Genomic DNA, 21460 nt, shown 5'->3' with positions numbered 1-21460 from the left:
TGCCCTTGCCTTCTTAAAAAAGGACACACATTTCAGATTCCATGTTCTTATATATACTTGAAAAGTCCGTCAGTGGTCAGGGTCTCAGAAAGTGCCACAAGCTGCTTCCCTTTTCCTAAACAGCCCCTGGCCATTATATGCTTTGAGTCTCTGTTTCTGCTTTTTAGTGGTTGGTTTGTTTTCTTGTTCCTGTCAACATACTTGTCTCCAGTACTCCTTCCTCCTCCCTTACCAATTCCCATTTCCAATCCATAACAAACCAGGTCTACCAGTTAGCTGTTGCTGTGTAACAAATCACCTCAAAAGCATAGTGGCTTCAAACAACAGGCAATTTACTGCTGCTCATGTGTCTGTGGGCTGACTGCCTCTGTTAGGCACCAATGATCTCCCCCTGGTGTATGTGTGTATGTGTGGGCAGCTCAGTGATCTTGGCTGAGCTCTCTCACACGTTTGATTTCAGTTGGTTAAGAATGATCTTAACAAAATAAACTGTTGAGCAAAATACATCCAGAGACATAAAAGCATGGAACAGATTGTTGAATTTCAGAGGGAAGGCAGGGGTGGATAGATAGGTGGGAAGAAGCCAACCAAAGAGCTTGTATTCATATATGCATAGCCAATGGACATAGAGAATAGGGTGGTGGAGGCCTGGGGCAGAAAGCAAGAGCAGGCTATAAGGGGTCAATAGGAGAAAAAAAGGGGGACATATGTAATACTTTCAATAATAAAGATATTTAAAAAAAAAAAATAGATGACCAAAACACACACACACACACACACACACACACACACACACACACAATGTCTTCAGCTGGGACTATTGGGGTCTCCTCACATGGCCTCATCCTCCAGCAGGCTAATCTGACCTTGTTCATATTCAGATAGCAGGATTCCAAGAGAGAGAGCAGAAGCATCTAGCCTCTTGAGAGAGTGCTGCGTTCTATTGGCTAAAACAGTGGTTGGCAAACTCATTAGTCAACAGAGCCAAATATCAACAGTACAACAATTGAAATTTCTTTTGAGAGACAAAGTTTTTAAACTTAAACTTCTTCTAATGCCAGTTCTTCAAAATAGACTCGCCCAGGCCGTGGTATTTTGTGGAAGAGCCACACTCAAGAGGCCAAAGAGCCTCATGTGTGCCAAAGTTTGCCGACCACGGGGCTAAAACAAGTCACAAGCCCAGACCAGATTCAAGGGTTAGGAAAACAGATTTCATTCTTTCTTATTGATGTACCACACTAAGGAAATCAAATAACTAAGTTCCTTAGCCTTGGTCCTGATGCAAGAATTTTCTCTGAGAGATGTCTTCTTCCGAAGCCTCAAGGCATAGAGTGTTTCATTGTAGAAAGAGGCCCTTCTGATCACTTATCTCGCCTATGTTCTCTCAACAGTTTAAGTTGCCAAGTAAAGGAGGTCTTACTCTTCTTCAGAGTCCCCTTTTGTATTCACCTAAGCCTTGTCACACTCAACAAACCAACTTTGTGAATGCTCAAATTCACATTTTAGTTCCAAATATTCTGGAGAGTCTCTGCGTTTTCCTGGGTGTCCCCAGAGACTTCTCCCCACCTCTCAGGGCACCGAGCAGGTCACTGCAGGAGTCACACCACCACGCTGCCACCCACAGACAGATCAAGCTGTGACCTTTGTAGATCCACTCTTGGGCTTGGCTCGTTCTTGCCCTACCCTGGAGCCATTTGTGCATCGCAGCCTATGGCTGAATTGATTTTTTATCATCACCTTGCCCATCTCCAGATCGCTACTGTTCCCTGAAATTGGATACTGGTTCCTCCTCTGCCTCCTGCCCCTTTGTAATTGCTAAGTGTAATTAATAAAATGAGATAAGATAGCAAGGGGCTGCATGCCCTAAGGGTCTATTAAAAACCTGCTAGAGTGATACCAGCTAGTGAACTTAATGTCTAATGATAGTTTTGGGGCAGGAAAAAAAGGAGCCAAAGAGGTCATTACAACTTGGCTTTTATGTGATTCCAGACACTGTGGGGTCCTTGTTTCTCTTTGCTTCCAGCCCATCTTAGGTGTCAGAAAAGAAAGGGTGAGAGGTAACATACAGCCAGGTGGTTGTATTCAGATCATGACCTAGAAGGGCTGCAGTGCCTGGCCTGGCATATGGGGCTAAATTCTTTCCCAGGGGCTAAATTCTCCTTCACATCCCCTCCACTCCACTCATTCTGAGATTCCCTATTGATTATATTTTCTCAGAGTGACCTGCAATTAAGTTCTCTCTTTATAGTCTCTCCCTCCCCCACCTCCTGCACCTTGAAAAACACATTAGGTTAATGAATTGATGCTTTCTTCTTCACTCTCTGCGATGCTGCTCTACTTTTCACTTCCCTTTCTACTCAGACCCTCTTCCTGTCCGGTTTCCGTTTGTGCATCATCATTCAGAAACTGCACATAGCGAAAGGGGTGCTAATATACACTCCTGTTCACCCCTTTCCACATGCGGTTCCCAGGCTCCTTCGCATTCAGAGGCCCTGATTTTCTAATGGGTGTTTCAGTACATTTTCATTATGTTTCCAAAATAGGAATGATGGTCCTAGCCTGTTTGGCTCATTGGATAAAGGTGTAGGCCTGTGGACTGAAGGCTCCTGGGTTTGATTCAGATCAAGGGCACATGCCTAGGTTGCAGGCTCAATCTGCACTGGGGGGTGTGCAGGAGATAGCCAACCAATGATTCTCTCATCATTGGTGTTTCTATCTCTCTCTCTCCCTACCCCTCTAAAATCAACAAAAATATATCTTTTAAAAAATAGGAATGATGGTCACTCTTCCATGATGCTTTATATCCATGCCTCCTTTACCATTGACTAATCACTTTAAGCCATCCCTCACTGAATTGCCCATTATAGAGAAAACTCGAGTTGGCAGGGCTTAGAAAAAGTTTTTGTCCCCTACATGGATCAATAAGCATAAAAAGATCCATACCTTTTGGCACAAATAATTCTACTGGTGAATGTCAATTCTCAATAACCCAGAAAATGGAAAACCAACTGTGGATAATGGTGTGTTGCTACAGCACTATATATACTAAAGAAATTAAAAGTCTGTGTCTACTGTAAAGGAAATTATTATATAAATCATAATAAATTCCAGACAATATTGTAGACATATGTTTCTCTTCTCTCCCTCCCCCAAAGCAACATTTCAATGAATGAATAAAAATGGCATGAACTCAAAGTCAACAAATCATTGAATTAATGGTTTCAGCCAATTTGTTGAAGACTAAAAATCTAGGGAATTGGGGAGCATTAATAACCTCGGGACTCTTCCTCTATTTGTAATGTTTTACTTCTTTAATTGGGTGATGAGTTCAAAGATGATATTTTTACCTTTTTATACCTTTTTTTTTTACCTTTACTTTTATGACTTTCTGTATGCCTGAAATATTTCTAAATTTAATTTTTCAAGTGTACAGGGACCAAGTGAAGACCATTATAACCTACCTGTGTGTTAGGGGTGTGACTTTTATAACAAAGTGAGCCAGTTTGCCCAATAGAATGTGGCCTTGCTCTTAAAGGCACAAGGACAATGGAAAGCAAGAATGAGGCAGAGGGCTGACCCATCAGGATGGGTAAAGCCTGTCTCTGGTGCCTTTGGATTGCTAGATCCCTGCCCACCAGGGGATGGCAGTTTATTCTTTGGAGAAACTGAGCCACATCAGCTCAAGTCATATCACCTCATAGAGGGACAGTTGAGTACAGGACAATTAATAAAAGGTCTATGAGACTCTCGAACCCTCCGCTATCCTGCTTTTAGCCCTCCAGGAGCCAGATGTATATGCCTACAGTCAAGAGACTGGCAAACTACAACCTGTGGGCCAAATCCACTCCACTCCCTGGTTTTGCAAATACAGTTTCATTGGAAAAGAGTCACATGCATTCATTCGAAGCTTGCTGGTTTGATTCCCCAGCAGGGCACATGCCTAGAAGGCAGCAGATCAATATTTTAGTCACATCAAATGTGTGTTTGTGTGTGTGTGTGTGTGTTTGTGTGTGTGTGTGTGTGTGTGTCCTCTCCCTTTCTCTTCCTTAAAAAAAAAATGGCTACAAAAAGAGCTGAGTAGTTGTTGCAGCATACACCATCTGCCCCACAAAGCCTAAAATATTTATTATCAGGGTCTTACATAAAAAGTTGGCCTACCCCTGTTCTAGAGAAAAATGGGTGTCCCCAGAAGACAGATGCCAGATCCCTTGTTGGGGCTCCAGTGAAAAGACTGGCAAGCTGCCCAGTGACCCAAGCATGAAGCCCATCAGTCGGCAGGTCCTGTCCACATACACACTGAGCCTCCAAGCAGGTTTCAGTACCTCACGCTTAAGGACAAATGGATGTCCAGAGGTTTGCCAGATGCTCAAGAAAAACCCCCATGTGAGAAGGAGTGTAATCAAACAAAAAAGGGACCTGAAGGAACCAAATACTATTCAAGAAACTGAAAATAAAAATATAGTATTAATATTCCAGACATATGAGAAGATATTCCACCCATAAAATAAGAACCAGATACTATGATAAACAAGAGTGAATTCTGGAAACTTAAGAAAATAGTAGCTCAAATTAAAATAAAGAAAGGAAAAAATTGGAACTACATCAGGTTTTTTGTCAAACAAAAAGACAAAAAAAAAGAAAAATGGGAGGGAAAATTAGATTATCAATCAATTCAAATGTCCGACATTTAACTAAAAAGAATTATACAGCCCAGCCAGGGTGAGTATCAACCCATGAACCAAGAGGTTTCTGGTTCAATTCCCTGGTCAGGGCACATGCCTGGTCATGTACTCAGACCCTAGTAGGGGGTGTGCAGGAGGCAGCTGATTGAGAATATTCTTCTCATCAATGTTTCTATATCCCTCTCCCTTCCTCTTTCTCTCTAAAATAAAATAAAATAAAATAAAATAATAAAATAATAAAATAAAATAAAAATGTTTTTAAAGAATTAAGAACAGCCGAAACCGGTTTGGCTCAGTGGATAGAGCATCGGTCTGCGGACTGAAAGGTCCCAGGTTCGATTCTGGTCAAGGGCATGTACATTGGTTGCAGGCACATCCCCAGTAGGGGGTGTGCAGGAGGCAGCTGGTCGATGTTTCTCTCTCATCGATGTTTCTGGCTCCCTATCCCTCTCCCTAAATCTCTGTAAAAAAAAAAAAAAATCAATAAAATATATATTTTTAAAAAAGAATTATAGAACAGAAAAATAAATGGTATGACATTAGCAAAAAGAAAATAACACTTATGAGAAATATATTGTACATTGTACCCAGCACAGTGAAGAAAAATAGCCAGCAAGGGCCAGGGTGAAATTTCAGAGGACTACAGCAAAAAAGAGAAGATCCTAAGTTTCCAGAGAGAAAAGAAACTGTTTAGAATCCAAATGGATCCAGACTTCTCAATAGTAGCACTGAACACCAAAACACATAAATAAAAATGTGAGCAAAGCCTTCAGAACTCTGAAAGAAAATTATTTCTAACTCTGGGCTCCATGTCCAGTGCTATCAGTCAAGTATCGAGATAAAGCAAAGGGAGGTGCTTCCACACCACCAGGGAGGAGAACCGACAGACCTGGGACCCAGGAAACAAGGGCTTCAATACAGAGTGAAGGAGGCCCCAGGATGATGATTTTGCCTGGAACCTACAGGGCAAACAGTCCAGGTTGGAGCAAGAGGACTCAAAACTCTGATGATAGGGAGACAGCGCATTGATTAAGATATGGGGAAATGATTACTGAATGTTTTAGAGATTTGTAGGGACACTTGAAAAAAGTAATATGCTAGTTAGCTCCGCAGCACGTGAGGGCAAAGGAAAACAGTTCAATTTGTCCAAAGTGGGAGGGGTGGTAATTTTTTCCCTTTAATGTGGAATTTTATTGAGATTGATACAATGTTTGTGTAAAACAGAATAAAAGTTTTTACAGGAACTCAATGGTGTTCTCTGCTCTGCTTCCCTCCTGCAGCTTAATTGCTTACACGGAACAGTATGTGGAATACGATCCTATGATAACACCAGCCGAGCCGTCCAATCCCTGGATCAGTGATGATGTCACTTTATGGGACATAGAGATGAGGTAAAAAAAAAAAAAAAAAAAAAGTTTTAATGTTTGGGAATGAGAGAGATGTGGGAAAATGTGTGAGGTTATGAGATTTATCACTTGAACAGAAACCTCAAGTAACCTCACCACCAAGTGGTTTCTCTCTCCTTATAGCTTGGCTTGTACATGGATCCTTTGTGCCTTCCCTCTGACCTCTCTCTGACCATGCCAGAGGAAGGCATATATATATTAGACAGCAGCAACAGTAATAATATACTAAGTGTCTTACATGGAATCCCACAAGTAAACATTACTATTTTCACCATTGCATAGATGAGGAAACTGAGGCTCAGAGGAGTTAGTGAACTTGCTCAAGGTCACACAGCAAGCAGGTGGCAGAATGAGGATTGGACCCCAGGCAGAGGGCTTCAAGCTGTGGTTTTCACCATTGTTTCTGTGGAGTACCTGACAGGAGTGACTCCATCCAGTAGCTTCTCACTCCTGAGGAAAGCTAGTGTGTTTGCTTAATGGCTGAGGAGCTGAAGCCCAGAGGGACTTGGCCCATGTCCACAGTTGCAAAAGGAGAGACCTGGACAGATCTGGTGTGGATGCCTGGGCACCCTCAGCCCCTGTTCCTCATTTCTTTATATCTCTGTCATTCGCTTCCACTCTTGTTCTGTTTCTGGATTCTTAAAATGGAAAAAACTTATAAAAAGTAATGAGTCATAGGTGTTTATTATAAAACTAGAAGCCCAGTGCATAAAATTCATGCACAGGTAGAGTCCCTAGGCCTGGCCAGTGATCAGGGTTGATCAGGTTCCCTGCCTCCCTGCCTCTTCTTTCCCTCACTCCCTCAGTGTCCCACCTCTGCCACTGGTCACTTGTCATGTTCTATGCCACCCCCTGGTGATCAGTGCACATCATAGCAAGTAGTCAAACACCCATTCGCCCGGTCAAACTCCCAAGGGGACACTTTGCATATTAGCCTTTTATATATTATATATAGATGCTTAAACTAGTCAGACATACACAATAAAGAAAATCTCTCTTCCTCCAACCCATATCATTTTCTAGAAAGAACTTTGTTTATTGTCTAATGCCGTGGTTCCCAAACTGCATCAGTGTACCCTGAGCCCCTGCGGGAAACGAAATGACGTGTGACAGATGTCAGATGCTGCATCAACTATTAGTTAAGGTTGTTAAAGTTGTTCACTGTTTTCAACATTAGAGCCCATTCCATTCCCTCTAGGGTTTGCAAATCTGGGTTTTCAGAGCAGTTGGCTGTAATAAAAAGCAAGCGCTGTACAAAAATCAACATGGAGCAGGAAATGAGGGTGGTGAGGTCCAATCTGACTCCAACGTTTGAGAAGATGTGCAGTGCTCAACAACGCACATGTGTTTATATAAGAATGAAGCAAATATATTCATTGTTCTTCCAACTTATATGTACTTTCAGTAGCTACTAACTTGTTGGAACATAAATACATTTGAAGTTCTTTGGACCTGCCTTTTAAATAAATAAACATGTCCTGGACCAGTGGTCGGCAAACTCATTAGTCAACAGAGCCAAATATCAACAGTACAACGATTGAAATTACTTTTGAGAGCCAAACTTTTTAAACTTAAATTTCTTCTAACTCCACTTCTTCAAAATAGACTAACCCAGGCTGTGGTATTTTGTGGAAGAGCCACACTCAAAGGGCCAAAGAACCACATGTGGCTCGAGAGCCACAGTTTGCCAACCACGGCCCTGGACTGTTCCCTTTAATCTTATCCAAGAACTTAAATCTTTTTAACAGGTTGGTGTTCTTTTTTTCCATTTTTTAAATCACTGGTACTCTTTTTTCCATTCTGTCCTCTCTTTTCAGGAAATCTTTTTGTAAGAATTCTGGGCCTCTCGATGGAGCAGCTATTCTTATCTTTCCTCTACTACCCTTGTTATTCTCTCTTCAGGAATAGAATTCCTTGACTCACTCTTCAGAGTCACATTTTGTTTTCAATTATGTCCACTCTGTGATTTCATACTTTCCTGAGTTTTTCTTTTCCTACTGAGTGTTGGGAGGGGTGATGACAATCCTGCTCTTTTCATTTCTGCAAATTCCTAACATTTCTTTGGCTCCCTTTACTTAGTAGCTTGCTCTGTTCCATTGGTGGTGTTTCCCCTCATGAGATCCCCTGACGGTCTGATGTGTTTTGGGGTTTATTTGTTTTTTCACATTTCTCCTCAATTTCTGCAGCTCAGCCTGTTTTGCAGGGGTCGTTGATTGGAGAAGTGCTGTTTCCAGTCCATGTTTCATCATGCCGATCCCTATTCAGAGCACATAAGTCTTTGCATGTACCCAGCAATTTGGGTGACTGAAGGACTTAGCTTTCAGTTTGGGCCATAAATTAGAATCACCTGGAGCATTTTTTTTTTTTTTTTTTTTTTACATGCCAGTACCTACTTTCCACCCCAGACCAATTAACTCAGAATTTCTGGAAATGAGGCATTGGTTTTTGGTTTTGTTTTACATCCTCCCAAGTGATTCCAACGTGCAGCCCTGGTTCAGATGGACTATGTCAGGAGCTGGTGAGGGCTCCCTCAGCAATTGTGTGGGTCACTAGTTCTCAAAATACAGGTCGCATTAGAATCACCCAGGGTGCCCATTAAAAATACAGATGCGCTGGGGGTCTGTTTTCAGCAAGCTTCCTAGGCAATTTTGAGGCACAGAACAATCTGAAAATTCCTGGTGCAGTTCACAGAGTCTCACTCAGCATTGGTGTCCCTTCCTCAGAAAGGTCTTGTGACCACTCCATTTAGAGTAACCACCCCTTCCTCCCAGTCATTCCATATGACTTCATCCCCTTCCTCCCCCACCACCCCAATTCTCTTCCTAAATAGCACTTTAGGACTTAAAATTATTTTAGCACCTAGACCCAGATCGGGCACACAGTAGGCATTCAAAAAGTACAGGTTTGGTGGAGGATAGACAGAAAAGTGACTATTTCTTTGGTCACTTCATTGGTTATTTGGGAAAGGAGGAGAGATGAATACATGAACTTAGTTCCCGATAATAACCCTGGGATTTCCTCCTTCTTTCTTGAAAGTCAATGAAGAAGCATGTGATAGTTTGGGGAAATGGTGGCCACCTGACCTGTTGGTTTATTACAGCCTATCAGAGCTCTGTCCCCAGGTGGGTGCCCCCTGTCCCTACAACTAGTTCTCTGGTTCTGCTCTTATTGTTCAGATTTCTACTCTAATCTCGGTGCCTAGCCTAACACCTACAGCGTTCTGTCCACCTTCAAGCAGAAGCAGGTTATTGAGATACATGTGAACGTGAAGAGAGCCTGTGGAGGCCTGTTTCTTCTCCCCACTGGACATCCCCAGACACACTAATGTTGGCAGTGGCTGGGGACCTGTCTTTGGAAGAGCACAATTAGGGATCAGGGACAACATCCCACTTCAACTCGTCCATGGTTCCCATCCATGAAACAAAGGCTAGAGATGACCAGTAATATAAGCTTTTCTTCTTCTTCTTAGTTTAATGCAACAAATCTATTTTGTGAACCTACTACGTGCTACGTTCTGAGTTGGTAGATTAGCAGTAATGAGAGCCGGAGTCCTTTGGAGAGCCACCTGTCTTTGCTATGTGCTGGTTTGAGCTCCTCAGTGGGAGTCAGGAATTTGGGGAGATCGGGGGCATGGAGAACAAGGATGAGCTAGAAAAAGATATCTAGGTAGCAAGTAGAAAATACCTTCAGGATAATGTCACATCACCCACGTCACTACACACATCGTCTTACTGATTTCTTCCCAGTGTTGGACTTGCTGTGTAAAAAGCATGGTAGTGAATCAAAGGCACACAACACATGGTTTCTGCCCTCCAAGAGCTCAAGCGACAGCTGAACATAAACCCTTAAACAGCCAAATGATGATACAGAACCATAATAAAAACATTGCATAAGGAAGCATTTCTGCACAATGGATGGAAATAAAAGGGGCTGTGAGTTCCGGTGATTATTTGTTTGAATTGGGCCAAGAGAGAGTTATTGTACCAGTCACCTGGGAATAATTTTCAGAATTATTTTATAACCACAGAGATCATTCAGTAGTAGCAACATGTTCAGATTTGTTCTTGAACCTTAAAGGGGAAGATGTTTGGAAATACTCAAGCAATGCCAGCAACACACATCTAGAAAAGTTTCATCCCAAAAGCTTTTAATGGACTTGATTCCAATGGCCAGATGGACTTGCATCTAGGTATAGAAAAAGGATTGATTGTGAATAATGGATAGTTGATGTTCTAGGCTGAATAGTGTCACCCCAAAAATTCATGTTCTTCCCAGAACCTCCAAATATGACTTTGTTGGAAAATAGAGCTGTTGCCATGCAAGCAGTGAAGATGAGGCCACAGTGAAATAGGGTAGGCTCCTGCTCCATTATGACTGCAGTCTTTGTAAGAAGAGCAAACAGGGACACAGATGCACAGGGAGGATACCACATGAGGATGAAGGCAGAGACGGAGTGATGCATGTCAAGCCCAGGATGCCACGTATTGCTGGCCACACCAGAAGCTAACAGCCTCCAGAGAAAGCATGAGCCTGCCAACATCTTGATTTCAGACTTCTAGCCTCCAGAACTGCAAGAGAATAATTTTCTACTCTCTAAAGCCAGGCTGTTGGTCCTTTGTTACAACAGCCCTAGGAAACTACCACACGAGGGTATCCTGTCTCTCCAGACGTCCTTGTTTCTACTAAAGGCTGACTTTATAGCTTTCTGGACATCCCAACCTCTGTGCTAGGCCTCTGATTCTCCATCTAGCATGATACCCAAGCTTTCTGGCCCATACCCAAAATGGCCTTTCTCCCACTCCTGCCACCACCAATGAACCTGATGGAGGGAGTGAGGACTCCTAGATTGAGTTCCAGAAAGTAGAGGCACAGGTGGTGAGAATATGTCCAAGAGGCAATCACTACAAACACAGAGACTTTCAACACCTAGCCCTCAGGCACAGCCTTTGACGAGGATGCAACTGCCACCGGCACCATCCATGCAGACCCTGCGACCTTGGCAGGCAAAGAGCAGGTGCTTGAGCCCATCCTAGGCAACAACTTGACCCTGGCAGAAAGAGACAATATCCTGCAGCTCTGTGGGGCTTACATTTGCTGCTAGAGTCAACCCTATGGGGATCTTTTTTTCAATAGATTTTTTAATTGATTTCAGAGATGAAGGGCGAGGGAGAGATTAAGACATCAGGGATGAGAGAGAATCATTGATCGGCTGCCTTCTGCATGCCCTGCATTGGGGATCGAGCCCACAACCCAGGCGTGTGCCTTGACCTGGAATTAAACCATGACTTCCTGGTTCACAGGTCAACACTTAACCACTGAGCCATGCTGGCAGGGCAGGGGAGATTTCTTTATAAGCAGTACTTTTTGTCTCCTGGAACTGTGGTGAATTGGAGACAGATTGGTTCTGTGGCTTGAGTTTGAGAGAATCCAGGACCTGTCTTCTTGGTTTGTTCTAGAAAGCTCAACCTGGCATGTTGGAAGAGATCTTCTATGGAATTCCCAGTGGGTCACCTGGTCAATTTACTCTTCTCCTCTGACTCCTCTGGGCTAAGCCTAGAGATGCAGAGCTGTGCACAGAGGCATCCCGTGTCCAAGCACATAATTTCAGAATTAGACAGTCCTGCTGCTGCTGGTTATGTCTAGTGCAGAAACGAAGGGTTGGGCTTGAATTGTGCAAGTCCAGAGCTGTGCTTTCTAAAACAGTAGCCACTAGCCACATGTGGCCACTTCCATTTGAACTTTAATCATTTAAAGTTAAATATTCAGCTTCTTGATCACACTACCCAAGTTCTCAAGAACCATGTGTGCCTAGTGGCTACGTACTGGAGAGCACAGACATAGTATATTCCCATCATCACGGAAAGTTCAATTGGCAGTGCTGGTCTGGGGCTACTTGTTGTTCCAAACCTTTCAACATACATGCTTTTGTTCTCCTTTACTACGTGTAATTTTCTAAAATAAATATTGAGACTATGTCAACCCTATAACACAAGGAAATGATTTTATTGACTTAATGTCTGTTAGAAATAATGAAAAGCAAATGTCAATATTTTAAAAGAGAAAAAATAAGTATTGCTAGAGCAATGCCTCTCAGAGTTTAACTTAGATCTCCAGGGATCTTATTACCCTGCGGATTCTGATCCCATGAGTCTGAGATTGGGTGGCATTCCCCACAAGTCCACAGATCACTCTTTGGGAGATTCCAGCATGTGACTTGTGAACTAGGACTCTACTGCTTCTTAAAGGGTCAGGGGAATAAATATGGCAAGTGAAGTGTAAATGGAAAGACAGAATTGAAGGAAATATTTGCATCTTTCCAAACCAAAAGAATAAGACCAGCATCTTTCTCCCCCCAAACATCCCCGCCCACACCACGTGGGTCTGAGGAGGGTCACGTGGATGTGATGCCCACACAGAGTTAGGAGGTGCACTCTGGAGCCACACTGTCTGAACCTGAGACTTGACTTTCTTAGTGTCCTTGGGCAAATTGTCATGAGGCCTCAGTTTCCCTATCTGCCAAATGGGGTGAGGCCAGTACGTGCTTTACAGAGTAGTTGTGAGGGTTCAGTGAGTTAACAGATATGAAATTCCTAGAACATCATAAGCACCATGAGCAGATGGTTGTTAAAATTGATAAATGAACACAGCATCCTGCTTCTGAATGAGTGAGCAGGTTTTATCCTAGATGACTTGTTTCATTTCTGACCAATGACACCTCACTCGGATCTGAACAGGGCTCTGTTTCTTCCCAGAGGGTTGAGGAGGGGGTGAGAGGTGGGGACACTGTCTCTGATGAGTGGTTGGATTCACAAGGCATCCTCAGTTATTTAAAAAAAAAAAAAATGATGGAGTCAAGAGTTAGGCCAATCACTGACAGGGAAGCCGAATCAGTGGGGTTGTACCTCCTGTGGACAGGAGCCAGTCGGCACACCTCCTGGTGAACCTACCCTAATGCCTTCCTTAAAGAGACTCTTTACCACTGGCTGATGTTGGTATACAGAAGTCTACAATTAGGGTTCGTACTGTCACTTAAATTTGTGGAATTTCTTTTTGATGTGCAGCAGCAAAATAGATTTGACTTGCTGGAGAGAATGTGACACTGGTTTTTGCCAGATATTGATCACTTTTTAAACCTTTGTTTCCCCCCAAAAGCAAAGAGCCCAGCCAGCAGCGAGTAAAGAGATGGGGCTTCTCTTTCGATGAGATGTTGAAGGACCAGGTGGGACGGGACCAGTTTCTACGCTTCCTGGAGTCGGAATTCAGTTCAGAAAACCTCAGGTAAATCTCTCAAAGATTTGAGCTGTGGGTGAAGGAATTTGCATAATCATCCTCTCTTTCTGCCTCCCTGTTTCAATAAAATGTTAGGGTTCAAACAAATTCCAGCTGATCTGTGGAAGGTTGAAATGGAGACAAACTATATGTAGATTGGCTGTCACCATATATTAGCACCTACAACATCAGCATTTATTGTTGTTCAAGTCCAGATGGCATTTCCTCAAGTTATTGGAAACATGCCTCTAATAACAAGTAGACAGGCAAATGGATTTGATGACACCACCATTTAACTAGAACCGTAGAGCCAGCCCAGTTGGCATGACTCAGTGGTTGAGTGTCAACCTATGAACTAGGAGGCCATGGTTCAATTCCCATCAGGGCACATGCCCGGGTTGTGGGCTCAGTCCCCAGTGGGGGATGTGCAGGAGGCAGCCAATCAATTATTCTCTCTTATCATTGATGTTTCTATCTCTCTCCCTATCACTTCCTCTCTGAAATCAATAAAAATATATTTAAAAAAAATAAAGTAAAACTACAGAGCCAGGGTGTTTCAGAGGAAAGACAGTGCAGACACCCTCTCCTGAATTTCCCAAGTCTGGGATCCTGAATATTTGACAGGCCAACCAGAACAAAAAGGGAGAGAGAAACATCAATCTTGTCTCAGCATTTCAAAAAGCAAGAGCAAATATCACTCATTCACTGCAGACGTAACTGCAAAAACTCATTAACACCTGAGCTTTTCTTTTGGGGGACAGCTATCAACTCGTGTGGTTATCCTGGTCACCTGATGTGAGTGGAACATCTCATTGTGACTATTGGACTAGGACATCAAGATAAGGGAAAATGTACTAATGTATTAATCACTACTACTCTGAAGAAAACATAAGGCTTCCGAAAGGTGAGATCCACTGAGAGAGGAAGGGAAGGGGGTGCATTAAAAAGGAAAGGACTCATGATTATGAAAAATTGAGAACTTGTGTTTTATTCAGGTTTTCGTTGTATTCCATATAGAAGCACAGACCTACGGAATATGTAACTTATGAAAGACCCATTAGTGGTCTTAGCCAACTGGTGACATCTCAGTGGGAAGATGGAATTCCCCGTTTTCTTGGTGCCAGGTTCTCCCTTTTAGGCAGGTTAATTCCCATTTTCCAATGGCCTTGTTTCAAGGCTTTAACTTTTTATTTTTTTAATTGATTTTTTACAGAGAGGAAGAGAGAGGGATAGAGAGTTAGAAACATCGATGAGGGAGAATCATCAATCAGCTGCCTCTTGCACACCTCCTACTGGGGATGTGGCCGCAACCAAGGTACATTGAACCTGGGACCTTTCAGTCCACAGGCTGACGCTCTATCCACTGAGCCAAACCAGTTTTGGCTCAAGGCTTTAACTTTCAAAAAGGTTTTTGAACTTTGAAAAGTTAGAGCATGTACGGTGGGTAAAAATCTGTCTGCTGCAGTGTTCATGTGCAAAGCCCCTCTGATTTATTTGGAGTGAGAGACCATATCAGTCCCATACATCAATCAAATTAGATTTACTACACACCTCTGCCCTAGCAAGCCCCACGGACATCTCTGAGGGAAGCCGGGAAGGCAAGATGCATGATCTTCGCCTGCAACAACCTTTGTAGGTTGCCGAGGAAAGGACACGGAAAACTCTGACATCATGAGATGAATATAAACAAGTATAAACTCTAAGAACCGAGTTAGAAGTGTTTTGAAAGGGAGGGATGAATACAAGCCAGAGTAGATGAATAGGATACTGACAGAGGAAAAAGGAAGAGAGAGAACTCTAAGCTGATGACCCTCTGACCCATAAAGACTTGGGAGAACTTGTAGATGGCAATTAACTGTATGTCTCCATGCCTCTCCAGGCAGCCATGTCCCTATTGTAAACCAGATAAGGCTGAGTAACTGTTTCGGCTTATGACACGAGTTCCTTCCTTGCTGAGGCATTGCACTGAATGCGTCTCAGAGCTTTGCTTCAGTTCCAAATTGGGTGCTTGTAATGGAAGACTGGACATTAAACCTTATGTGGGGTGAGGTCCAGACCAGCCTCGCAGGCTGTGTTGGGATGAAGGTCCTGCATGGAAAGCCATGCCCTCTGTGGCCAGCTGAGACATCCAGGCAGCTGCTCTGTGTGGCCACTTCAGCCCCAGATTCCAACCCCAGCCGGGTCCCCATGAGTCACCCCTGAAGTCCTTTCCATCTCCCCTTCTCATGCTGTCCTCCCCTCCCCCGTGGGTCCTCAAGATAGAGTGGTCCAGAGGCCTCCTTTCCCTGACTATCTCTCGGCCCGAGAGTGGCCCTATGACCCTCTGCCACCTGCACCGTTACAGAGACTTTGAAGAATGGCCACAGGATCCTGGTCATTGTGTGGGGCCAAGGAGCAGGAGGCCTGTGGCTCGGCACCACTTTGTCCACGCCGAGTGTAGCCACACCCGCCTAACAGTTCGGCTAGTTTCCCAATGCATCATGTTGCAGGCCCAGCGTGCGTAGAGGAGTGTGTGCCTGGCAGATGTTCAGCGCGTCCGCCTGCCGTTACCTCTGCGCCTCTGCCAGCCGCTTCCTCCCGCGCCAGGAGGGCTGCACTCAGCCTGGGGAGAGAGTGTGTGCGAGCACGCAGAAGCGTGCCGGTGACTGATCTCCATTGCATGCATAAATCCAGACTTAGGGAGGGGCCCCTCTGATCCCTGTCAAGGGAGAGGACAAAGAAAATATAGAATAGCCAGAGATGAATAGCATGGGCCAACAGCTTCTAAATCCTCTCCAGAGGTCCGAATTCCACTTTCATGATACTCAGCATAATTGGATATATGGAGCGAAGCTCAGTTTTCAATCACACAACTTCAGGACTCATCACCAGGCAGTTTTTCTCCTGCCTTTGTGTTGGCTTAGCACCTGCCCTGACCCAGGTCCTGAGGACTGGGTGCTAAATCAGTTTAACCCTGAGCAGGGTGCACCTCCGTGTGGGCCGTGAGAATGGCAGCGCCCGGAGCTGTGCAGATGGCACAGCTCGGAGATCCTGTTCATCCGCTGTGTTGGCCATGCCAGGCTCAGCCCTGCTCCCCAGGATTGGTCAGGATCCCAGGCAACTGGCATTGGAACCTGTGAGGAGAGAGAGAGAGAGAGAGAGAGAGAGAGAGAGAGAGAGAGAGAGACCAGAATGCACCTGGATGCATTGCAAAGGGCCCCTTAGCCTGGCTTGCTGTGCTCGCCAGCGTCTCTCCAGGGAAAGGGGCGCTGGGATCACAACATCTTCGCACAGCATCCGGGGTGCCCATACAGGAGCCTGAGGGCCGAACTTACACCAGAGCTTCAGAATGCAGAACAGAGGACTCCAAAGAGACACACAGTCTCTGTCACACAGTCCTTTAGGGGTCACCTGGTCCTTTAAGGAAAGATGTCTGTGGGGGTGAGTGGGGAGGGAGGAGAGCCTAGCTCAGGGCCTGCAGGGGTGGCCGGCACATTTTGCTCTGACAGCGCATGGGACAGCACACTCCCCGTGGCACCCGGAGCAGAGCTCAGGCTCCGTTTGGACTGGGAGGGCCCTGGACACAGCTGTTTGTTCCGGGCTTTTGGAAAGCAGGTGGCCTCTTCCCTGCGCCCCATCCCAGTGCTGAAGGAGGGACTTCCTGGGAGTTAGCTGAGGCCGCCCTTCTCCCTTCTCTGCGCTTTCCCAGAGTGACGACAGGAGCCTTTGTCCCTTTTCCATCTTCCCTGCACAAACCTTTGTCCTCCCCGGCGCCACACCTTCCGCCACACGGCAGGGCAGGAGTTAACAGTCAGACCCCGCAGCAGAGAGCGTCCCCCGTACATTTTTTATGAGCTGTGCCGCCTCCGGAGAGAGCGGGGTTGCTCTTCTGAGCTGCAGATTGATTATCCCGGTTCCACGCGGTGTCAGCTGAGGGGAGAAGCAATTAAACAGAGCGCGGGGGAGTCGCCAGGTCTGCGTCGAGAGCCCCCCTCTCCGACGCCGGCCCCCCGGTCCTGGAAAGACCTCGGAAGGTTCACCAGGCCCAGTGGGATTCACCGCTAACCAAACACATGGTTCATCGGGACAGAGGTGACTCCCGCCACGCCGGAACAATCTGTGGCAGCTCAGCCACTGCCTGGTGAACGTAACTGTGCTTCTGGGGGGTGTGCCAGGGCCTCCCCAATGTTGGCACCAGGTAGTTGCCACCAAACACCGAAGTCAAATTGGACCCTGGTTCCCCAGTTTCTGGCCAGCAGAGGGCACAGAAGCCCTGAGTTTGCATGGAGTTTGCTTTTCTCTGCAAACCAATTGAACTGGGTTTTTCTAACCCACAAATATGCTAGTTTGTGAAAAGCTGTGTAAGCTAGGAATGGGGCCTGCCCAGAGCCCCTGGCAGGAGGGAGAATGGTTTTTCTTGTTCCAGCCACGAGGAGAAAAGCCGTTGCCATCAGCATTCAGACTGTGGGCTGGTCCAGGCTCTGCTCAGCCCAGTGGTGCCTGAGCCCAGGCCGCCTGCCCACAGAGCCCAGTGTCCGCCCGCCGCCTGCCCGCATTCCTCAGCCATGGGCACAGGTCACATGCGGGCACACGGGCTGCCTGCCTGCGCCCTGAGGATGGGACGAGGCAGGACAGGTGGCCTCCCTGACAACAGTCCCGCCAGCCCTTCTGCTGCCCACCACAGGCTCAGCGCAGGATTGGATGCCATGGCCGACAGCCGCCTCCCGCTGGCACCCTGGAGGGGCATCGGTACCTGCAGGCTTTTGATAAGAGCAGAAGCTGCGCAGCCTCCGTGAGCCTCCCAGCTGCAGCCCAGGTGCGGAGGGAGCTGCTGGCTCTTCCGAGGACACTGGCTGGGCAGCCGGCTCAGAGCTGCAGCTCAGCCGTGGGCTTGCAGATGGCAAATGCAAACCAAAGCCTGCTCTGAATTCCAAATTGACACAAAGCTTCTTCAGAGCCGGTGCTGGCAGACACACATGGGGTGTCAGGATGCTGCTGTGGCAGCATTCTTGCCGTGACTTCAGAGGGATAAGGCGGGTCATCTCCAAGGCAGACGGAAGTCCCACAGGGTCTCCATGTGCGGAGGAGAGGAAACGGCTGCCTAGGGATGTCATCCCCCGACTCCTCCTCTCCCGGATTCTCTTCCTCTTCTTCCTCCTCCTCTTCTTCTCCTCCTCTCCTCTTCTCCTTTCCTCATTCTTTTCCTCTTCTTCTTTTTCTACCTCCTCCCTCTTTCCTCCCACTTCCCCTTCTCCCTCTCTTTCCTCTCCTCCCTCTTTTCCTCCTAAACCTGTTCTTTCTCCTCCCTCCATGTCTTCTTCCTCCTCCTCCTTCTCCCTTCTCACCCTCCTCCTCTCTTTCTGGCCCCTCCTCCTCCATGCTTGTTGTTTCTTCTTGTACTATTTTTTAATCCTTATTTTTACCCTAACGATGGGAATCCTCTCATTTTTAATGTAAAAGTTGATTGCATTTGATTCTGAAATTTCCATTTACATCAGCTGCAGACCCTCTGGGTCACATGTGTCAAACACAAGGCCCGCGGGCCAAATCCGTCCCGCCAGGCCTTGCAATGTGGCCCGCATCGCGCTGTCATCACTGCACTCCGCTGCGTTTCCATCACAATGACAGTTTATGACTGTTCAGTAAACCATTCGGCCCGCGATTTAGGCTGGATTTTAGATTTTGGCCCCTTCTCTGATTGAGTTCAACACCCCTACTCTGGGTGATGTGCATTAATGTGGTGCCTGCATCATTCTGCAAAAGGAACTTAGGCCTCGGGAACACGGCGCCTGCAAAGCTCTGAAGTGCTGGCTCCTCAGGGCCTTCCCGGAGGGCTCGGTGGCTCCCCTCAGAGCAGCCTACAGAAGGGGGCAGGAGACAGCAGCAGGGAGCCATTGACGGAGGGAACAGGAATTGCCCGGTAGCATCCATCTGTGTGAGAGATGAAGGTCTGGTAGGCTCCGAAGGACACTGGTCCCGAGAAGTGGCCTCCAGCCCAGGAACTCGTCCCAAAGGTGACTCACTGACAGAGGCCCTTCTCCCCTCTGCCCTGCACATTCCTGCAATTGCTTGGTCCTTGCTGAGCTGCCTGTTCACCATCCCCGCCCTCCGGTCCTTTGAAATGCCAACAGCAGCTGCTGCTGTAGAGCTGGGTCCCTGTGCTCTCTTACCTGCTCATCCAACACTCCCCTCCGGGTGGAGAAAGACTGTGCTGTCACCACCCAATGACCGTTTCACCTTTATGCACTCGGCCACCTCCTTCATTTACGGCAGGCCCAGGGGTGGGGCAGGGAGACCTAAGGAACCTGGGGGATGGCCAGGGGAAGGAGACCCACTCTCCAGATGGTTTTTAGGGCCTACCTGCACAGCTGAGCAGGGTTACAGCTCCTTTCCGCCCCACCCACTTCTGCCTCTGGTCTCTGGTCAGAGAGCTACCCCCATTCTCCTCTTGCCTGGCCGTCAGAAGGCATGTGCACCAAGACCCGCGGCAGGAAGGAAGAGGCTGGTGTTGGTGGGCAGGTGACAACATGAGCCCCAGGCAGCTCTGCCCAGGTGCTGGAGAAGAAAGGTGACATTTGAGGGATCATACTGGCCAGTGTTGACCCTGTGGCCACCACACTGACCCCTCCACAGCTCCCACCCTCAGGACCTGACCGCATTTCAGACTTACACCTGGATGGAAAATCCTTCAAACACGTGTCACAGATTTATTCATCCATTTCGTACCCATTTTACAAGTGAGGGAAGAGACACCTGGAAAGATGCATTCTAAGATAGCAGCATAGCCAGGATGGGGACAGAATTGTGCTTCCTCATCTTTCGATTGAGCGAAGCCATAAGTCCCCTTCCCTGCCTTTCACTCGTGCTCTTCAGAGTCACTAAGGGAACCAGGAGGGTTTCCTCACGGAGATTATTAGAATCCCAAACAGTAAATGGGAGAAGATTTCTATGTATCGATAATAACAGAACTAACGCGCACACCTGTCTTCTCTCCTTGTGGAAATGGAGCTGCATTACCGCAGTTGGCCACTAAGTGGTGCCTTTGGGCCGCACACTTGGCTGCAAAGACCATCTGTGAACAGCAACAGAAAAACACGTTTAACCTTTGAAAAAAGAAGTACATCTTACTTTGGGTGAAATCCGATGACAGATTGAATGCGTTTTCCACCATGTTGTGTTTCAGTTCTCTTGTCCCAGCCCTTCCGTCGGCTCAACTGTGTGTGATGCCTGTGGCTGTGGGAGTCAAGTGGCCGGGGTCCTGTCCTCAGGTTACGTCGATGTGGAGCCCGGCCTTGTCTTATTCACAGGACACCTAGTGTGCCACCCACACCTGAGCCCTGGGGAAACCATCTTAGGAGCTATTGCTCAAGCTTTGGCTCTGGTTGCTGCTGCTCTCGGCAACAAAGAGCTCACACCCAGCACCCCCAGTGGTCGCTGCCATTGAGGGGCTTGTGAGAGGTGATATGGAAGTGACCATGGAGAATCTTCTGGCAGAAATTCCCCATGTACGCCCCTTCCGCTTTGTTCCAGATGAGCTTGCCCTCCATCCGCAGCCCTTTACTGAGTGTCTACTATAAGCTCACACCATGCTGGGAATCAACTCCTCTGTAACAGGAAGAGCTGTATCCTACCAGCTCCGATATTCTTTAGAATTCCAAGATTCCGTTTCTGTGATCTTTCCTTCATTTTGATGAGTCTACTAATGGACCCCAACCAGATGTGACAAAGGAACTCACTTTTGTCTGTGTCCTGGCATCTATGTAGAAACTGTGGTTCCCAGCCAGAGGTGACTTCACCTCCCAGGGGACATGTGGTAATGTCTGGAAACATTTTTAGTTGTTACATCTCGGGGAGGGGATGCCACTGGCACCTGGTGAGTAGAGGTCAAGGTTGCTGCTAACCATCCTACAGTGCACAGGGCAAGCCTCACAATAAGGAATTATCCTGCTCTCAAAGGCAACAGCACTGTGGTTGGGAAACCGTGATGTGGAAGGAGAGAAATCTCTCCTTGGTAACCAGAGCACAACGACCTTCTCACGTGTACTTCTTTCCGCTTATCCACAATAGCATAGCACTGTCTGTATGTTCAGAGCAGTCCCTACGGCCTTTGTTACCTGGGCAGTG

General features: G+C 46.6%; 1 protein-coding gene across 12 annotated transcripts in view; it reads left to right on the top strand.

The window, feature by feature from the left end:
- RGS6 (regulator of G protein signaling 6) overlaps nucleotides 1-21460 on the top strand; it is a 467079-nt gene that overhangs the window by 397339 nt on the left and 48280 nt on the right. For all 12 annotated transcript variants that reach the window (XM_036432407.2, XM_036432400.2, XM_036432418.2 and 9 more), the window contains exons 13-14: nucleotides 5963-6073; nucleotides 13241-13366. In XM_036432407.2, the coding sequence (XP_036288300.1) occupies nucleotides 5963-6073; nucleotides 13241-13366 (237 nt within the window). The remainder of the gene's footprint in view (nucleotides 1-5962; nucleotides 6074-13240; nucleotides 13367-21460) is intronic.

Source organism: Pipistrellus kuhlii, unplaced genomic scaffold, assembly GCF_014108245.1.
Source record: "Pipistrellus kuhlii isolate mPipKuh1 unplaced genomic scaffold, mPipKuh1.p scaffold_m20_p_1, whole genome shotgun sequence".
NCBI lineage: Eukaryota > Metazoa > Chordata > Mammalia > Chiroptera > Vespertilionidae > Pipistrellus > Pipistrellus kuhlii.
The sequence above is the reverse complement of the archived record's forward strand: the minus strand, read 5'-3'. Positions and strand labels throughout refer to the sequence as shown.